The sequence below is a fragment of the Lacerta agilis genome, chromosome 11, assembly GCF_009819535.1.
Source record: "Lacerta agilis isolate rLacAgi1 chromosome 11, rLacAgi1.pri, whole genome shotgun sequence".
In the NCBI taxonomy this organism is placed as follows: Eukaryota; Metazoa; Chordata; class Lepidosauria; order Squamata; family Lacertidae; genus Lacerta; species Lacerta agilis.
In genome coordinates, this window is record NC_046322.1 from 6708444 (window position 1) to 6727972 (window position 19529).

Sequence of the window (19529 nt, forward strand, 5' to 3'; positions counted from 1 at the left end):
TGCAGGAATCACATTTAACAAATCCCCGACAGATGGCCATCCAACCTCTGCTTTAAAAAGCTCCTATGAAGGAGAGTCTTAAGTTTTAGTGTCAGGAGTATAACGTATTCCTGGACACCGCAGAGTTAGACGCAGACTTTTCTGGAAGCTTCTGGCTGTTGTGAAATTGACTAGACAGCTCAACGCAGGAACTCGGCAACTCACTGGATAACTATATACAGTATTTATTGATTGAAGCAACTAGCATCCATAAGTTACTATTTACAGACTTTACAAAATAAAAGAAACAAAACGTAAAATCCTTTCCTCTCTGTCTCTCTCTCTTTACACTGACCACTTTCTCCACACCAACCACTAACACACTAACCACACAGCTCTCACACAGAGCTGAGTCTTTAGGAATTCAATTGACCAATCACAGGCCGTTGCTAAGGGTCTGAGAGAGAGCAGATCTGGGCTTTCTGCCAACTAGTTAATTACTTAATTGCTTGGAGATAAGACAGCTGCATTTCTGCACGTAGGCAACTCTGAAATCTCTAACAGAGAGCCCACCACTTACCAAGGTAGTCTGTTCCACTGTCAAACAGCTTTTACCATCAGAAAGTTTAAGAAGATGACATCTACAATAATACAGTGGTACCTCGGTTGTCCAAAGTAATCCATTCCGGAAGACCGTTCGACTTCCGAAACGTTTGACAACCGAGGCGCAAAGGGTGGTCTGCAAAGTCAGTGGAGAAAATTGGGGGGGGGGACGCAGAGGAAGCCATTCGACTTCCGAGGCGCATTCGAAAACAGAAGCATTTACTTCTGGGTTTTCAGCATTCGAAAACAGAAATGTTCGGCTTCCGAGACGCTCGAAAACCGAGGTACCGCTGCGCTGTGGTTATTATATTTATAACATGCCTCGGGCGGCGGCAACTGCTGTGCAGCACTGAAGAAGATCAAACCTTGCACGCAGGCTTAAAGTCGAAAGAATCGTTATTGCTCATGAACGAACACTTTAAACATCCAGGAAACAGGTGGAGTAGTTGAAGTGCCCCTTACCTTCTCATTGTGGAGGCCACTTTCCCTTGCCCCAACCCATCCTGTTTACATTCCCGGCATTTTAACGGTAGGCAAAGGGAGTTTTGATCTCAATAATTCCATTGTAACTCTTTGCTGCTTCCAAGAGATGGGGAGGAAGAAGAAGAAGAAAGAAGAAAGGAGGAGGAGAAGGAGGAGGAGGAGGAGGCAGGGTTGTTTTTTGGTCAAAAGGTTTGTTTTGTGCTAGGAGTAGTGGAGGAGAGGGAGCTACTTTATCTGTGATCTCCCGAGTTACTGAAGGGAATCTGCAGTTTATTCTGACACTGATGGAATGCATCCTGGGGAGCTTTGATGCGTATCAGTTAAAGAACTACCTTCATGGTTACTGTACTTTCTAAGTCCACATAAAGCCGGGGGGGGGGGGATAACACTTTAAAAAATGCAGTACATCTCCTCCTGTCAATGTGTTACAAGTACCAAGTATGGCTTTTGTAGTTTTAGGCTGCAGGCGAATGAGGCGGGGGACCCTGCAGCCCTCCAGGTGTCCTGGGGCTACAGCTCCCCTCATCTCTGACCACTGGACATGCTGGCTGCAGGGGCTGATGGGAGCTGGAAGGCCAGATTCCCCAATGCTGGTCCAGTCCACATGCCAAACAATATCACAGGGCACACACCTCCCCGTCCGCATATTGCACCAATAACATGTGAAAAGGAGCAACCGCCCAGGAGACGTGTTCAGCGGTGGGTAGGGATGCCGGATTACTCTGGCAAAAGGTGAAATTGCCAATGTTAACTTATTCCTCCCATGTCCAGAATGGAACTAAATCCAGCAAACTCTGGGATTCAATCGGATTTCCCGAGAGCCGCAAGGAGGGTGCCTCCCTTTCGTTTCGAGAGCTAATCGTGTTTGGGCTTAAGCGTGGAGTGTGCCTCTGCTTTGAATGCAGAGGAAATTGGTGTCTGAACATAAAACATCTGGGCAAAGTTTGTATTAGGTGCAGGAGGGCTTATGAATTGGCACCAAACTGTGTCAGCTGAAGGATAGCATAATGAAAATGCTTCTGTGTATTTTCTACAATGGTATTTGGCCCAATGGAAGATGTGTTATTTATTCTTGGACCAATATTGGAACAATAACTTACGTTCTTGTGCTGGTTTGTTTGTTTTTCCTCCCCCTCCCGCCTCCCCACTTTAGTCTCAGGACTTACAAATGGTCTAAAATCCATATTTAATTAGATGCTGGAGGAAAGATAATTGCAAGGGCCTCTGTAGAAGCAATGCAAAAATTATATCTCAATTTCTTCCCCATCTTCTGCATCTAAGATGCAGTTTGCTTGCGAGGCATTAATAATTCTAACAGCTACACAAACAAAGGCTGGATTTTAATAGGAATTCAAAAAGTTGCAGGCAACTTCCCACGTGCAAACTATAAAGCTTGGGTAGGGGGATTGACCACTTGCAACATAACCAGGGTGTGTGTGTGTTTTTTTTTAAATTATTCAGCTAAATGGATTTTGTAAACGCTCACAAAGATTCAAAACAAAATTAGCTTCACTTCCTGTACCACCGAGCAGAGTTTTTTTTTCTGAGATCTTGCCTGTCCTGTGGATTGCTTCACAAGTGGAACTTGTGTGTTCATTAATCTTGGTCCTACAATGACCCCGAGAAATAATTTGTCACCTTGGCAAGACTTCTTCCTCTCTGGCTTCACGGACTTCCTCCTCCCCTCCTCTTTTTAATTGCACATTCGCCAAAAGGACGAAAGGATGGAGACATGTTAGCAGCGCGAATAGGAAGAATTGTCTTACAGTGGTGCCCCGCTAGACGAATGCCTCGCTAGACGAAAAAACTCGCTAGACGAACGGCATTCGTCTAGTGGAAGCTGCCCCGCAAGACAAAAAAGTCAATGGGGCTGCTTCGCAAGACGAAAATTTTTCGTCTTTTTTTTTCGTCTAGCGAAAGTGCGGCTGTCATTGCCGCTTCGCTAGACGAAAAAACCGCTAGACGAAAAAATTCGTAGAACGCATTATTTTCGTCTAGCGGGGCACCACTGTATTTTTAAAATATTTTTTTTAAAAAAAAAAAAAACTTTTCTACCATGTTTCCTGAAAGTGAGCAAGGCAATAGAGAGAGATAAAAAGTTCTGATTAGGCAAGGGCAGTTTTAAAACAAAGCAGCGAATCAAAGGTGTTCAAATTAACTGCAGCAAAATGGTCCTCTGACTGTGAAATGCCCGGAGAAACACACCTGGCCCCAGCCCTGTCAGCTTCCCTGCATCAGGATATTCCATTCCTCTTGGCCATAAATTGTACTCTGGTATGATATATGACCTGCTTTTGCTGTCGTTTAGTGGGTAGAGATGGGGGTATTCCCCCCTTTTGTTCTTCTTGTATTGAACACATAGATAGATAGATGATAGATAGATAGATAGATAGATAGATAGATAGATAGATAGATAGATATTTCTAGGTACCTGATTTTAAATGGTCGACAAGGGATTGGACTTTGTTTATAAAAATATGTAATCCACTCAGGGATTTTTGTAGAAAACCATGAACCTGTCACTGTCCGGTTCACGGGCAGTCGAAGTCGCGGCTGAGGATGTCGGGACCACCGGCGTACAGCTTCCGGGTCATGTGGCCACCATGACTAAGCCGCTTCTGGCGAACCAGAGCAGCACGCGGAAACGCTGTTTACCTTCCCACCGGAGCGGTACCTATTTATCTACTTGCACTGTGTGCTTTCGAACTGCTAGGTGGGCAGGAGCTGGGACAGAGCAATGGGAGCTCACCCCGTGGTGGGGATTCGAACCGCCAACCTTCTGATCGGCAAGCCCTAGGCTCAGTGGTTTAACCCACAGCGCCACCCACGTCCCTGCTCTTCCATTTACCTCTGTGCAAATGGAGAATTAGGAACCAGCTTGGGGTTCTTGCCTTAAAGAGTGTAATGAGGGAAACTCTTATACGGTGGGTGTGCAGCATTGATTTTGGTCAGGCATCTCCTTCAGAACTGGATAATCAATAAGAATGCCATCTTTATACAGAGTGGAAGCTTTGTGATTTCCCTGTGGCTTTCAGAGGGAATCCCAGAATCCTTGGTTATTATTTATTTATTGTGTATCTGATTTTAAATGGTTGACAAGTGCTTGGAATTTTTATCACATTCTGTAAGTCACTCAGGTGTTTTTTTTGTGAAAAGCCATGAACTAACGCAATAATAATAATTTTAATGTGTTGCATCCTATGTGAATGTTCCATCGGCTCAAGGATTCCTGCCTGATGCACCCCAATATCTGCATTTTAGAGGTTCCCACAACCCTATGGAGCACATCTGGGGAGGGTATCGGGGTGTGTGGAGGGGGGAGAGGGGGCTCTCATTGCGCACGTTCAGCTGTACAGTAGGGGTGTGATCTCTCACGCAAACACTTGTGCACTCGCACCATTGTTCACATGTAACGTTTACCACCCGTACAGTCTGTTTAGAGCATACCCCCAGTATTTTAGCTGTGCAAATCAACAACTTTGCACTCGTCCACACAAGCACTTATACATTGTCAAGACAGCTTCTTCACTGTGTTCGACCCATTGTATGAATAGGTAAAGGTAAAGGTACCTCTGACCATTAGGTCCAGTTGCAGATGACTCTGGGATTGCAGCGCTCAGCTCGCTCTATAGACCGAGGGAGCCAGCATTTGTCTGCAGACAGCTTCCGGGTCATGTGGCCAGCATGACAAAACCGCTTCTGGCGAACCAGAGCAGCACAGGGAAACGGCGTTGACCTTCCTGCCGGAGCGGTACCTATTTATCCACTTGCACTTTGACGTGCTTTCGAACTGCTAGGTTGAGAGGAGCAGGGACCAAACAACGGGAGCTCACCGTCGCGGGGATTCGAACCGCCAACCTTCTGATCATCAAGCCCTAGGCTCTGTGGCTTAACCCACAGCGTATAGAGAGAGCATATAGAGAGAGCCTGGTGCAGAGCTTCCATTGCCCTTTCCTGAAGCCATATGGGTGAGGTTTTACCCTGTCTCCTTCCTTCAACAGACTCCTGACCAGGATTGTGTAGGTCAAACCTGTTGAGGGCCGGGGAATGATTAGCCTGACTCTCAGCAGGAGGTTGGATTAGAGGCCCTTTCCTTGAAAAAATGGAATCCTGCTACAGAAGACACCTTCCATGTGCTTTATGAGATTCTGGTGGCCAGCAGGTGCCAAACACTTTTCTTGCCCTCGGATGCAAAAACCTTGAAAAGCACTTGATTGGTGTATTTTTTTTCCCCTCCACCACCTCCATACAGGGAGTGGTCATGGCATTGCCCACAAGGGCAAATCAGGAAGACTTGGAAGTTCCTGCATCTTCTCCCCACCCCCTTTCGTTTTAGGACTCCAGGCGTTTGGATCGCGCACCATGTAAGCCCAGCATTGGCACTTTCCTTTTTAAGCCTCCCGGCTGTCAGTGGAAAGAAACTGAATGAGTGTTGTAACTAATTCACAGGTGAAAAATGTAATCCCCGCTAATCTAATTCTTGCCTACCATACAGAGGTGGCTTTGGTGGAACTGCTGTTTTCATCTCTTATGTGCTGCTTCCCTGAACAACCGTAAGGTTTTTCCAAAAGGCTCTTTCTTATTTATTTATTTTTAAAAAAGCTCCACAGCTACAGCGCGTGCATTTTCACTCTGACCAGCCTCAACAAAAATCTTCTGCATCCCCATCCCCAGCTGGAAATGGGATTTGGTTGCCTTAGCAACCTAGGAAAATCGCCTTCTACTGAGTCAGTCCCTTGGTCCATCTCACTCAGTATTGTCTACACTGGCTGGCAGAAGCTCTCCCAGGATATCAGACCAGGAGTCTTTTCCAGTCCTGCCTGGAGAAGCCCAGATGTGGAGCCTGCTGCATGAAAGCAAATGTTCAACCTCTGGACATCATCCCTTATAGAGTAAGCACTGTCCCTTGTACCCACGTCACATGAGGGGAGGAAATCTGGGGGCAAGGAGTGAAGCCTCCGCCACAAGCTTCCCAACGAGACCCAAAACTGTACAGCTATTAAGTGTAGATGCAAAACCAGGCATAGGCAAAATTGGCCCTTCAGATGTTTTGAGACTACAATTCCCATCATCCCTGACCACTGGGCCTGTTAGCTAGGGATGATGGGAGTTGTAGTCCCAAAACATCTGGACGACTGAGTTTGCCTATGACTGTGCAAAACCATGTGCCCATACACCTGGCGTGGTTTGGATTTGATATCCCGCTTTTCACTACCCGAAGGAGTCTCAAAGCGGCTAACATTCTCCTTTCCCTTCCTCCCCCACAACAAACACTCTGTGAGGTGAGTGGGGCTGAGAGACTTCAAAGAAGTGTGACTAGCCCAAGGTCACCCAGCAGCTGCATGTGGAGGAGCAGAGACGCGAACCCGGTTCCCCAGATAACGAGTCTACCGCTCTTAACCACTACACCACACTGGCTCTTAAAAAAAATGTTGCCTTTCAAGATTGTATTTATGCCACTAACTCCATTTCTGAATAGCTTTCAGTAAAATACCTTGATGTGTTTTGACAATAAAAGCATCCGCAATAAAAAACCACTTGCACAATTTCATATTTAAAAACAATTAAAACCATTTTTAAAAAATCGTATGTAAAATAAAAAACACTTTCATATGTAAACTCAAGTTTCAACTCCAATGCAGATTAAGATCTCCACTCAAAAGGCTTGTTGAAAAGGGAAGGTCTTCAGTTGGTGCTGAAAAAAACAGTAGACATGGCAGATAAGGTTGTCGGGAGGAAGTTGCAAAGGTTCAGTAACACTAAAGTTCAGTATCATTGTGTGAAACGGACCTTCTGATAAGATGGAATATTCAGCAGAGCACAGCAATTGGTTGGGTATGTAAGGAATGAAACCATAGTGTAGGTATCTTGGTCTCAAGCCATTTAGGGCTTTCCACACTAATATCAGGACACTGGATTTAGCTAGGTAGCTAACTGGCAGCCAGTCCTTTCATGGGTTCAAATTATGAGAAAGGAGATTCCAGCTAAATGTTAGGAATAACTTCCTGGCAGTAAGAGCCATTAGATGATGGAAAGGACCACCTTGGAAGGGGGTGAACACTCCTTCCTTGAAGGTTTTCAAACATAGGTTGGATGGCCTTCTCTCAGGGATTCTTTAGCTGTGATTTCTGCATTGCAGGAGGGTTGGACTAGATGATCCTTGGAGTCCCTTCCAACTGTTTCTATGCCTCTGTGATTCTTTCAGCTGTGATATAACATGGCAATAGTCTGCTCCAGCAAACTGTTGAGCCACTGTATTTTGCATTGCTTGCATCTTCCCGGGGAACTTTGGGGTATATGCATATTTCACATTCTTTAAAAAACAAGAATGTGTGGGGTTTTGTGTCAGCGTCGTTTGTGCAGGTTCTCTTTACTAATCGCCTGTGTTCCTTTGGTGATGAGAGAAGTTGGGTTGGCCTAGAGTGTGGTTGTTTGTTTGTGATTGGCTGTGGCGACCTTTTTTTCATGTGTGAGTGGGGTGGGTGAATGTTTTTGTATCAGGTTTGCCATATTGATTCTTATGCTGTCGGGGGATTCTTGTCGTTGTCTTGTTGGGCTGTGTATGTGATAAAAGGGAGCCATACCGGGGTGAAGGCATCTTCTTCTATTTGTCCCCGTGTCAGTTTCAGTTTATTGGTTGTTGTTTTTTTTCTAATAAGGTTGTTTCCCATACTACTTGGTACTATTGGTCCATGCTTACTCCTGATAGGTCTCTCCAGTGTCTGGCTATGATGTTTCTGGCTGCTGAAAGTAGGTTGTGTATGAGCTCTTTATGATGTGAGTGGGCATTATTATCTTGGAAGGTGTTTTGTGGGTGACTTCTAATACTTGCTGTTATTTTGCATATTTCTTGTATGATGGTTGTCCAAAATAGTTGGAGTTTGGGGCATTCCCACTACATGTGGAAGTATGTGCCTGTGGAGGTGCATCCTCTCCAGCATTTTGCTGAGGTTCCTGGGTGTATTAACGCTAGTTTCCTTGGTATTAGGTACCATCTGTAAGTGAGTTTCAGAGCGAGTTGTTTCCTTTTTGCTGATATGGATTTAAAGGGAGGTTTAGACCATATTCTGGTCCACTGAGTGGGATTAATCTCATAGCCTATGCCGTCCTCCCATTGTTGTTGTTGTTTTTTTGTTTTTGTTTGTTTGTTTTTGTTTGTTTTTTACGTCTAGGGGGTTGTGGGATTTTGGAGTAGGATTTTGTACTTTGAAAACTCCCTCCTAACAACAAAGGGACACGGCAAAGGGGTTGTATCTGCAATGTACAAAATCACATTCCTTTTTTAAAAATTCTCCCGCTCTCTTCTTTCCTTCCCAGGTGCAAGATAAGTTCCGCCTGGATCTCTCTGACGAGGAGGCTGTGCACTACATGCAGAGTCTGATAGATGAAAGTGTCCATGCTCTCTTTGCTGCGATGGTGGAGCAGATCCACAAGTTTGCTCAGGTAAGAACATTAGAAGAGCCCAAAAGTATTTCTTTTTAGGTAGTAGCTGCAGGTAGACCACTCCTCCCTGAATTTATTTCATTTCTTAAAAAAAAAAAAAAAAAAAGCTGGCCAGATACCTTACCTCCTCACCCATTCTAACAGTGAATTCCATAAGTCAATCATACGGTATGTAAGTTTGAAAATGCAGTTCCCTGTCTGCCCTGAATAATCTTAGTTCTTTATCACCTGAGAAACTCAAGCTGATTTGGTTGACACTGCCAAATCACAGGCACACACACACACACAAACATGCACACTCTCACTCATCTAAACACAACCATCTAAACAGCAAAACAGTAGCTTGGGAAGCAGATCACTTCAGATGATAGCTCAGTTGGTTAGAGCATGATAACGCCAAGGTTGCAGGTTCAGTCCCCATATGGAGCAGCTGCATATTCCTAAATTGCAGGGGGTTGGACTACATGATCCTCAGGGTCCCCTTCCAACTCTATGATTCTATATTTAAGAGGCCCTGTGATCTCCACAGCCCCCTTGCCAAGCTACAGAAATCCAGTCTGCCTGCATTCACAGTGGCAGCAGAACTCTTTGTGGAGGTCTCCTGGCTTAGCAAGACCTTGGAACAATTGATTCTTTGGCACCCGAGTCAGATTTTGCATTGTAACTCATTGCACATCCCAGCAGGTCTGTGGCAGAGGAACCAAGCATGCTGTTTTCATCGCGTCTGATTTCTTCCTGTCCAGGAGAAGCATGTGCCATAGCCAGAATAGAACACTCTGTCTCTGTCAACTGGCTATACAGATGAGAATGTCAAGTCACAAGAAGGCAGAGGGCATAGCAAACAAGATGAGGAGGAATCAGCAGGGCTGGAAGGAATCTCTGATCTGGAGCACAAATGCAGAGGAGGGCATGCGGTGCCCAGCTTTCAGGACCCTGGACAGGTCACTAGGAGCTGATTGCATGCTCTGAATGCACCTTGCCCCCAAATGCGTTTTTTTTATATACCTTTTGATCCTGCCTACCCATCCCATGTTCCATATGACACATGTACCTCGGCCGCATAATGGGGAGCCTTAAAGAGGCACCCCCATGCGATGAGCAAGGAACTGGAAACCCTGAAGTCCCTGGTTCCTCTGGGGATTCTAGCTCAGAAGTGCTGCATCTAGGATTCCTAGCCCAGGGCTGTCATGTTCAGGCTCTGAGCTGGAATTTGGTGCCTCCAGAGCTCATGCTGGGTCACCCAACCTGGCTCGCCTTACAAATTTGAGTGCTTTCTGATCCTCAAGTTCCAGACGGAGACCTCCCCCCCCCCAAAAAAAGCAGAAAGAACCTGCCTTTCCTTCAGGGTCCCGTGAGATGGTCTCTTGTGGCATAGGAAGCTTTCATCTGAATGTGCACTCATGGTCACTTAGCCTTCTATATCTCAGTCCATGGCAGGAAGCTTGGACCAGAACAACAACACCTTAAGAGCCCTGCTGAATCAGACCATAAGCTCCTCTATACCAGCATCTCATTTCCAGCAATGCCCAGCCAGAGACTTCCAGGCAGGCTCTTAAGTTCAGCATGAGAGCTTTTTCCTGTTGTTTGTCCTCAGACAACTTGTATCCCGAACACTGTGATGTAAACACACAACTGCAGTAACTGGATATGCACATTATTGATATGAAGTGCTGCCCTGTCTTCCCCCTTTTAAAAATGATACTGGCACACCCCAGACCATGGATTGCATCCTAATGGTCAAAAGAAAAAGGCTATCCACAGTCTTCTCCATTTGCCCTCCCCAAGGGTTGGTGGGTGGAAGGTAGCAGTTTCTTTTGTGATGGGTCCTCATTTCTCAAGAGTTCTTGTGCCAGCAGCGCGTTAATGTGCTTTCCAGGTTGGGCTAATAAATCAAGAGTTTTACAGATTTGATCTCGGTCATCCATTTTTGCTTCTTCATGTTTTATTTTTCCAGCTGGGCTCATTCATTCATAACGTTTCCCTCCCTCCTTTTGCCAGGAGTTTTACAACAGTTGTGGTGCAATTAGAAGTTTTCTCAGGCTGTGCTTTGCTAGTACATGAGATCTTCAACTTCCTTCTGTTGTGGTGGTGGTGGTTGCTGCCAGTGTGGTGTAGTGGTTAAGAGTGGTAGACTTGTAATCTGGTGAACCGGGTTCGCGTCTCCACTCCTCCACATGCAGCTGCTGGGTGACCTTGGGCTAGTCACCCTTCTCTGAAGTCTCTCAGCCCCACTCACCTCACAGAGTGTTTGTTGTGGGGGAGGAAGGGAAATGACAATGTTAGCCGCTTTGAGACTCCTTCGGGTAGTGAAAAGCGGGATATCAAATCCAAACTCTTCTTCTTCTTCTTCTTCTTCTTCTTCTTCTTCTTCTTCTTCTTCTTCTGTTGTGGTGGTGCTTTTAAAGCATCAGGTCTCCAGCATCACTTGCATCCAAGCTGTTGCTCCTGGAATCATCACTGTCAGTGGTGGCTCAGGTGGCCTCAGTGGCTAGGAGAGCTTTCTTCCACTCCTGGATGGTTAAACACTTAGAGCCCCTTTTGGACAGAAATGACTTGTCCACTGTACTCCATGCTCTGCTAACTTCTAGACTGGTTTATTGCAACGTGCTATAGGTGAGGCTGAGCTTGACGATGTCTCGGAAACTTCCGTTGGTCCAGGGGGCAACCCACAAGCAGGACCCAAGCACAAAAGCACCTTCCCCTCTTGTGGTTTCCAGCAACTGGGATTCAGAATCACTTCTACCCTTGACCATGGAAGCAGAGCATAGCCATTGTGACTAGCAGCCTTCACCAACCCGCTGTCCTCCAGATGTTTTGGACCTGCACTGCCATCGATCCCAGCCAGCACAGCCATGATGTTGGGAGAGTTTGTAGTCCAGGACATACAAAGGGCAACTGGTTGATGAAGGCAATGACAACTAGTCAACTGTGTTCATCTTTCGAGGAAGGAGGATGTAGCAGAAGTTTGCTATACCGGTCCACAGACTTCAGTTGTTTATTCTTGGGACTGGATATGCTTCCCGTGGTTTTCTGCAGGACATTTATTAATTAGGGGCAAAAATAATTGCTGCTTTAAATCCTGTGCAAATTGGCGTGTGACGCTGTTGAAATACAATGGGCTTCTGTAGCCGCTGACATTATTAAAGCCTCTTATCTCAACCGGCGAAACCAGCAGCCCCAGCTATTATTCCAGATCACCACATTTTACGAGGCTCTTTATTTTATTTTATTTTATTTTCCAGAAGTAAATATATATTATTACTGATGGGTATCAAGTTTAATTAACTGGAAAGCATCAAGTTTCACGTGGCCTCAGTGCTACAGTATGACCCAACCATTGGCGGTTTCTCATTGGAAGCCCATCTGGAAGATAATGCAGCCTTTTCAAAAAGCAGGAAGACACACTCAAGCTCCAACAAAGTTTGAAAGTTTGTGATTGGCACTCTGGCCTGCATGTTCTGCTAGGGATAATGATAACACCCACAGTGTAACTGGCTGTGTTTAACTATGTGAATTCTTTATAAATCACATAAACATACCTCTTTTCACATTATCAAATTAAGTAGAAGCAATTGAAGACCAACATTTTGAACAGGAAATACAAATAGGTCAGTTCTTATATACGTAAGGTCCAAATAGCAGCTTTTTTGTGTTCCGCATATGTCTTTACGAACACAAATGTCAGACGCGACAACTTTAAGAAGCAGCACTTGCAGGAAATGAACTTTTTCTTTGTAATGTTCCACATATGCCTTTGCAAAGTACAGTGGTACCTCAGGTTACATGCACTTCAGGTTACATACGCTTCAGGTTACATACTCCGCTAACCCAGAAATAACGCTTCAGGATAAGAACAGAAATTGTGCTCTGGCGGCGCAGTGGCAGTGGGAGGTCCCATTAGCTAAAGTGGTGCTTCAGGTTAAGAACTAAACTAATAATATCAGCCCAACGTAGGGCATTTATGCTGGCCCGACTGAATATCTTTCCCTCGGCATTTGTCAGAGGTAGATATCAGAATATTCCCAGAAACAAGAGATACTGCAGATGTTCCCTGAATGTCCCGGACACTGTGGAGCATATTCTCTTTTATTGTCCACTACACAGTACGCTGCGTGAACGCGTGTTGTCCCCCCTTTTGGGTGGTTTGAAACCGTAGCATGGTGGAAGCGTTGGATTCTGTCTCTCTGACATTGACCAAGGGGTGACTGCGGGGGTAGCCGAGTTTTTGGCAGCAGTGCTTCAAGGAGTACTTTCAGGAGGAAATTCTAGATTTTACATATATACACATACAATCAGTCTATGAGTTTAATTGTTGTTTCTTTGTGTATATATATTTTAAAGTTCTTGTATGTGATTCTTTCTCTCGCGATTTTACTTGTAAAATGCCTAATAAAGGTTTGTCAAGTAAGAACGGACCTCCAGAACGAATTAAGTTCTTAACCCGAGGTACCACTGGAGATTTGCAGAATTATGTGATTTGGTTCTCCAACCAAAATTGTACTTTAGCTTTCAGATCTAAGGAAATGTTTTTATTCTTAATTATGAAGCTGAGTTTCCCATCATGCTTCGACTCAGGGAAGGGTAACATCACCCCAGTTCACCTTATCATTCAGCCCCAGCACAGAGTGGTTATTCAGCTCTAGCAACTGGTTGACTACTGTGTATGCAGGTATCAGACGAAAGTTGTGCTAGGGATGCATGTGTTCCGAATGGTTAAAACTGAGGGTGGAGAGTTGGGGGAATTGCCATGTATCCAACTTAGAACGTGAAATTCCTTCATTACAGATTTGTAGAAAAGAGGGCAAAACAGTCAGGGGTGTAAATCAGCATCTACATACCGTATTTTTCGCTCCATAAGACGCACTTTTATTCTCCTAAAAATTAGGGGGAAATACCTGTGTGTATTATGGAACGAATGGTGGTCCCTGGAGCCAAGTTGCCCAGGGGCCAAAAGCAGATTGTGCTTTTTATTTTACAAAGAGAAAAAGGGGTGTTGAAAGGACCCCGCTCAGCAGCTGATCAGCAAGAGATCGGGAGAGAGATAAGAGTCCCGGCTCCCTTTCAGCCGCGCCCTCCATTGTTGAATGTGCTGCAGAGGGAGGTTGTTTGTTTCCCCAGCGACATGTGACTGGCTGATTAGATTATCTGTCTGGAAACTGTAGAAATGTCTTCCTTTCCTTCAGCTGCAGAAATGTGAGTTAAACCCCATAAAAATGGGGCTTTTCCTCTTTGCTTTTCTCCCTTTGCAAAAAAGCTGCAAAACTTTTAGCTGATCCTCAAAAAAAAAACAAAAAACCAGGGCTTTTCCCTTTGCAAAAAAAGCTACAAAACTTTTAGCTGATCCTCAAAAAAACCAAGGCTTTTCCCTTTGCAAAAAAAGCTGCAAAACTTTTAGCTGATCCTCAGAAAAACAGGGCTTTTAGAGGAGGAAAACCAGAAAAATATTTTTTTCCCCTTGTTTCCTCCTCTAAAAACGAGGTGCGCCCTATGGTCCGGTGCGCCCTATGGAGCGAAAAATACGGTAACTCCCGATTGCCATCCACCTTTCCGAGGTCTTTCATACCCAGCCCAATAAACTCCCTTCCACCCCACCCAGTGCAGTCAGTCTTGGGAAGGCAACAAGTAAAGCGACCTACAGCATCCAAGCCAAATTGATGCCTTACTTTATGTTTGATTTCTTTCTCTCTTCCCCCCTCTTATTTAGTACTGGAGAAAATGAGCCCCATCAGCTTCTGGAGGAAACCACATGGTTGTGTGTTAAGCTGTTGAAGATGGCACCCAACAGAGTGTACTGAACATTTTAGCAGCTCAGATAGTTTGCCTCGTCTGGATTTCCATTAAGACAAGGTCAAGAAGTTTGGGAAAGAGAGAAGTATCCCTCCAAATGCAAATACTATGAAAAGAAGGACGTGTCACGGCCATCTAAGTGTTTCTCTACGCCTGATGTTGGAGTCAGAAACTGAAGCTTACCACTGCGCTTAAATCGGCTGGTGTCTATAGGAGCACGTGTTACAAAATGTCCATTTTAATTAATGGAAAGAAAAGTATTGTCAAAGCTGTTTATGGACTTGGGAACTGAAGTTTGGGGTTCACTGATAGGACTTGTCCAAATTGTTATTGGGAATAAGCAGCTGTGTGGTTCTTTCTTTTGGCAACAGCTGTCTTCCAAAGTGTCAGCAAGAGCCCAGCCACAATGGAAAAAAAAGCTAAATATCACTGATGGTCTTAAAAAGCCCTTAAAGTTCTTTCATTCTCTCAATAAAGAATAATGTACATTGACTAAATATCCCAAGACTAATAAAATTCTTTTGATGCAAAGTTCTCTTATTTTAAGACTTCTCATTTGTCTTTCTCAGCTCTTGGGTAGAAATTGTAAAATTTTCTGATGATCTCTATTCCAGATGGGAAAATGTTTTCACCACCATATCTTACAGCTGAATGTTGCCAAGTTGTGAAAAATCCCTGTAACTTTTCCATGCTCATTTGTCAGTATACATGTGTCCTCCGTTGCAAAACGTATGACAGAAAATGTTAATTTGTTTCATATTTCCAGCAGAGTATATTATACGGTCAATAGGTTTTATCCATTGAAGTTCTGTCCAGACTAGACCCACTGTAATTATGTTACTGTCCATTTATTACAATGGGCCTACTCTGAATACAGCCGAGCCAGTCTCACTGTAAGCCAGTCTTGCAGTGAACATTTTATTTCTCTACTATGTTAGAGATGAGCTATATCTCAGTGGCAGGGCATCTGATTTACCTGCAGAAGCTGCCAAGTTCAACTCTTGGCATCGCCAGTTAGGACTGGGAGAGAGAACTCTGCCTGAAATTCTGGAGAGACGCTGTCAGTCCGTGCTGCCAATACTGAGCTAGATGGACCAACAGACAGACTTGATACAATGCAGCTGAGGCAAGGAAACCCAGCATCATAATCTTACTAAACCATGGGATTAAATGAACTGGACAAAATGGGGTAGGGAACCTACTGTGAGGCTTCAATTTGCAGGGCACCATATATATATATATATATATATATATATATATATATATATATATATATATATATATATATATATATATATATATATATATATATATATATAATGTTCCATACCAAGCCAAGATATTTTAGGGTGGGTTTTAAAGTTTTTTTTTTTAATATAATAGTTCTATTATCAAATCCCCCCTGCCCCTCTTATCCAAGTGTCACCTTTGTGCCGTCTTTATTTTCTCCAGTGCTGAAAACATGTTGCCTTTGGGTGGAAGTGGAAACTGTAAAATTGGATTGTTCTCCTGGGCTATATATAGCAATATTGCTGCTTTCAGCAGCAGCCACCACTGCAAAGGCTTCTGACTCTGAAGAGATTTTAATTGCAAGAGAGGCTTTCTCCCCCAACTATAAAAACCCAGACAGAAATACTGGAGGGTTTTCTGAGAACAAGGCAATCTTGCTAACCAAAATAGCCAGTGCATCACTGTTGGAGACACCAGTGGTTATTTGTTTCAGTTAGTTCAAGGGTTTTGAGCAGACTTCCTCAACCTCAGCCCTCCAGATGTTTTAAGACTACAATTCCAATCATCCCTGACCACTGGGTCCTGCTACCTAGGGATCATGGGAGTTGTAGGCCAAAAACATCTGGAGGGGGCTTCCGGTTTGGTGCCGGATAATGGCGGAGTGGAGCTGAGTCAGTTCCAGTCCCCGGGGGGTTTTAGGGGTCTCCTTGTCTGCGCCAAGGGCCCCTTAAAGCCACGGGAAGAGCGTCCCGTGGACCGCGGCCTCGTGGGTCCCAGACGTGCCGTCTCTGCTCTTGATTGACCCTCGTAAGGGGGGAAAATCAAGCGAGCGGAGCTACCGACACGGGACTGAAGAGGCGGATGCACCCCCCCGGGAGATCAAAGCAGCAATTCTGCCAGACCTGAGCACCAAGCTTTTCCTGCTAACTTCAAAGAAAAAAGAAGAACCCCGGCTGCAGTAAGTGTGGGACTAATTGGATTTACATTTGAATAATTGCCAACCGGGAGGGATGTTAAAAGGAAGCCCGTCCCTCTCCTTTGTTGTGCAGAGGAGGTAATTAAGCTTCAAGCGGCTGCAGCTGTATCACTAGACACAATGTTGCTACGAAGCACTTTGACAGAGAAGATGGATTAAATCCCAATTTGGGGGATTGAAGATTTTGGAAATATCTCTTCTGTGGCTTTTGGAATTAATTTTGGCACCCTGTCTCAGGGAAAATGGCGCTGGAAAACTAATACGCAAGATGGAAAATTACTGACATTCGACACCCTTTGTTTTCTCCAACCATGCTTGCTTTCGCTTTTAAACTGATTCTAGATCCGGGTATTACCCAGGAACAAAGAACAATCCTTCTGCAATTGGAGTTTGTGAATCGGAAAATGAACTGGTTAGGACGTAATTTCAAAGAAATTTGTTGTGGAGCAGGAGAGACCAGCCAGATCTGGGAAAATTTTGATAATTTGGAAGTAGACTTCTCCAGGGAACTGGGGGAGGTGCTGGCGAAATGGGACGAATTGATTCAGCAACCCCAGGTAAATGGACGGCTCTGGTGTAGTGAGAGACACAGGGCAGATGTTTTGACTGGAGCTACGAGATTCAGTCTCTGGAGTGGGAGTCCAGAGATGAAGCTGAGAAGATTTTTGAAGACAGAAGTGGAAGGAAATCAAAATTGCGAAATGGAGTTGCTGGGAGAGGAGAGCTGGTGCCTCTTGAGGCGCCCAAGGAGGAGATTTATAAATTTTAAGATGATACTGAACAAGGACAATAGAGGGAAATGTAAAGATGAATGGTGGGGGGGCATGGGAGAGAGCAGAAAAATGGTGAGAAGGGGAATAGGGTGAAAATGATAAAAATTGTATTAGGATGGATTTATGGTACCCTGAAGATAGTGTGTTAAGATTTTAGGATTTTGATGTTAAGTTTTAAGATTTTGATGCTACGATTTTGGGAATTTTGAATTAGTGAAGAGATATGTAACTGATTAATAGCAGCAGCTCAAGTGAAAAGAAGTATAAGATTGATTTAAGAATTATTTCATGATACTATAAGATGTTAAGTCTTTATGATATTATAAAAGGTTGGACAATGAATTGTAATGTTAAAAATGGATATTACCAAAGTATATTAGTATTGAAGGCAGAGGAGGGAAAGCGGGGGAGGTCCCTTTAGAAGATTAGAAATTAGATTTTGTTAAGTAGTAAGAGATAGATTGGTGTTCCAGTTTAGGTATGTATTGGTTTTGGTTTTGTTTTAATTGTTTTCTATGTCGATTGTATTTATGTAATGTGTTTTTTATTGTGTTAATGTTGGTGTTTATGTTATGTTATGTGTTTCTCTTGTTTATTGGAAAATAATAAAAATCTTATAAAAAAAAAAAAAAAAAAAACATCTGGAGGGGAGCGCGAAGGTTGAGGAAGCTTGGGTTTGAGGAATGTCAAGGAGGAAGCCAATTGAGTTTCAGCACCTCGGATAGCAGCATGGCTAGAAACCAAAGTCCTGTTTCAGGACATTGGATAGCAGCTATTTATTCAACACAAAAGGCATGAGATGCAATCATTGGGATAAATTACTGGCCACTGTTTTATTCCAGGTTTATCAGCAATATCTCAAAGAGTTAAACCACCTACTCCTACCTGACTGTGGATAAATTTGCTGCCAAGACAACTAGGAAGCTTGTCCTGCGTGGGCCTGTATATTGGATCACTAATGTATTTATAGCATGTTCTTGCTTGCCCACAAACCTTTAAGGCAGCCTTCCTCAACCTGGTCTCTTTCAGATATTTTTTACTACAACTCCCATCAGCTGCAGCCAGCACTGCTGTAGGAAATGGCACCTTCCTATCCTATGCTTCTTAGTTTGCTGTGATTGACCTGTTCTCCAGTGCAGTGGTCCCTTATGTTTGGGCTGGAACACATGGTATCTTCTACTGCTGGCCTGCTCACTACCGCTCATTATTCATAGGTATTATTGCCTCCAACCATGGAAGCAGAGCATTGCCATCATGGCTAGGAGCCATTGATAGTCTTTGTTCTCCATGAATTTGTCCAAAACCACCCAAATTGTTGGCCGGCACTGCCTCCTATGGGAGCAAGCTCCACAGTTTAACTGTGCAAAGCATGAAGAAATGCTTTCTTTTATCTCTCCGGAATAGTCCAACATTCAGCTCCGTGGGTTCTTGTGTTAGGAGAGAAGGAGAAAAGCTCAATTTTCTCTGTTCTGTGCATAAATATACACATTTCTTTCTTTTTTTCATGTCACATCCTGCAAGAGAAAGGTGGTAGCTAGGGGAAGTGAAACAGTCGAGGCAGCCCCAGATTTTCAGTAGAGTTTGGACCCTGAAACATAATGTTCTAGACCCCACCATTTTAAATACCTTCCTGCATTAAGATGCATTATCTCTCTCTCCCCACAATAAAATGGCAATGCTGCTAAAGAAACCTAGCTATGCTTGTCGGCTCTCCATGTCTTTGAAGCCTCCCTATCTGAGCAGAATTGTCTGGGAGTCATTTCAATGCAGGACCCAGGTGTACAAAGCAAGCTGATTGAGGCAACAGAGCAAAAGGTCAGGTCAATGCAGAAGGGATCTTGTTTTTCAAGGTTGGGGGGGGGTGTACCAGGTGTTCAGCATGACCAAATTAGATACAGGAACTAATGCAACATGATGCTTTTGTGAGGAAGGTGGAAGGGCAGGTAGATAATTGAACAGTCAAATAAATTTACTTACTTATTTGTGGTGCGGGTGATTTCTTGCTTTTAGTGCTGAAACTCAACCAGCAGTTACAGTTATTCTGTGCCTTTCCATTGGTGTTGCAGTGGGTGCTCGTTGCTCCTGTGAGTGACTCAGCTTGCCCAAGAATCATGCCTCTGGCTGAGGTTATTGGCTCAATTGCTGTGATGTCACAGAGAGAGAGCTTTGCAAATTCTAGCTGTTGTAAGGCAGTAGGAAAAACTTTGATGACATGGGAAATTGCATTGCACAGAGTTCAACCTTTCACCTATCTA

The 19529-nt window shown here is 44.2% G+C and overlaps 1 protein-coding gene across 2 annotated transcripts in view; it reads left to right on the forward strand.

The window, feature by feature from the left end:
* The window catches only part of PIK3C3 (phosphatidylinositol 3-kinase catalytic subunit type 3), a 111544-nt gene extending 96840 nt beyond the window's left edge, over positions 1-14704 (forward strand). For both annotated transcript variants that reach the window (XM_033164180.1, XM_033164181.1), the window contains 2 exons: positions 8383-8508; positions 14213-14704. In XM_033164180.1, the coding sequence (XP_033020071.1) occupies positions 8383-8508; positions 14213-14227 (141 nt within the window). In that variant the 3' untranslated portion in view covers positions 14228-14704. The remainder of the gene's footprint in view (positions 1-8382; positions 8509-14212) is intronic.
* Positions 14705-19529: the final 4825 nt, after the last annotated feature.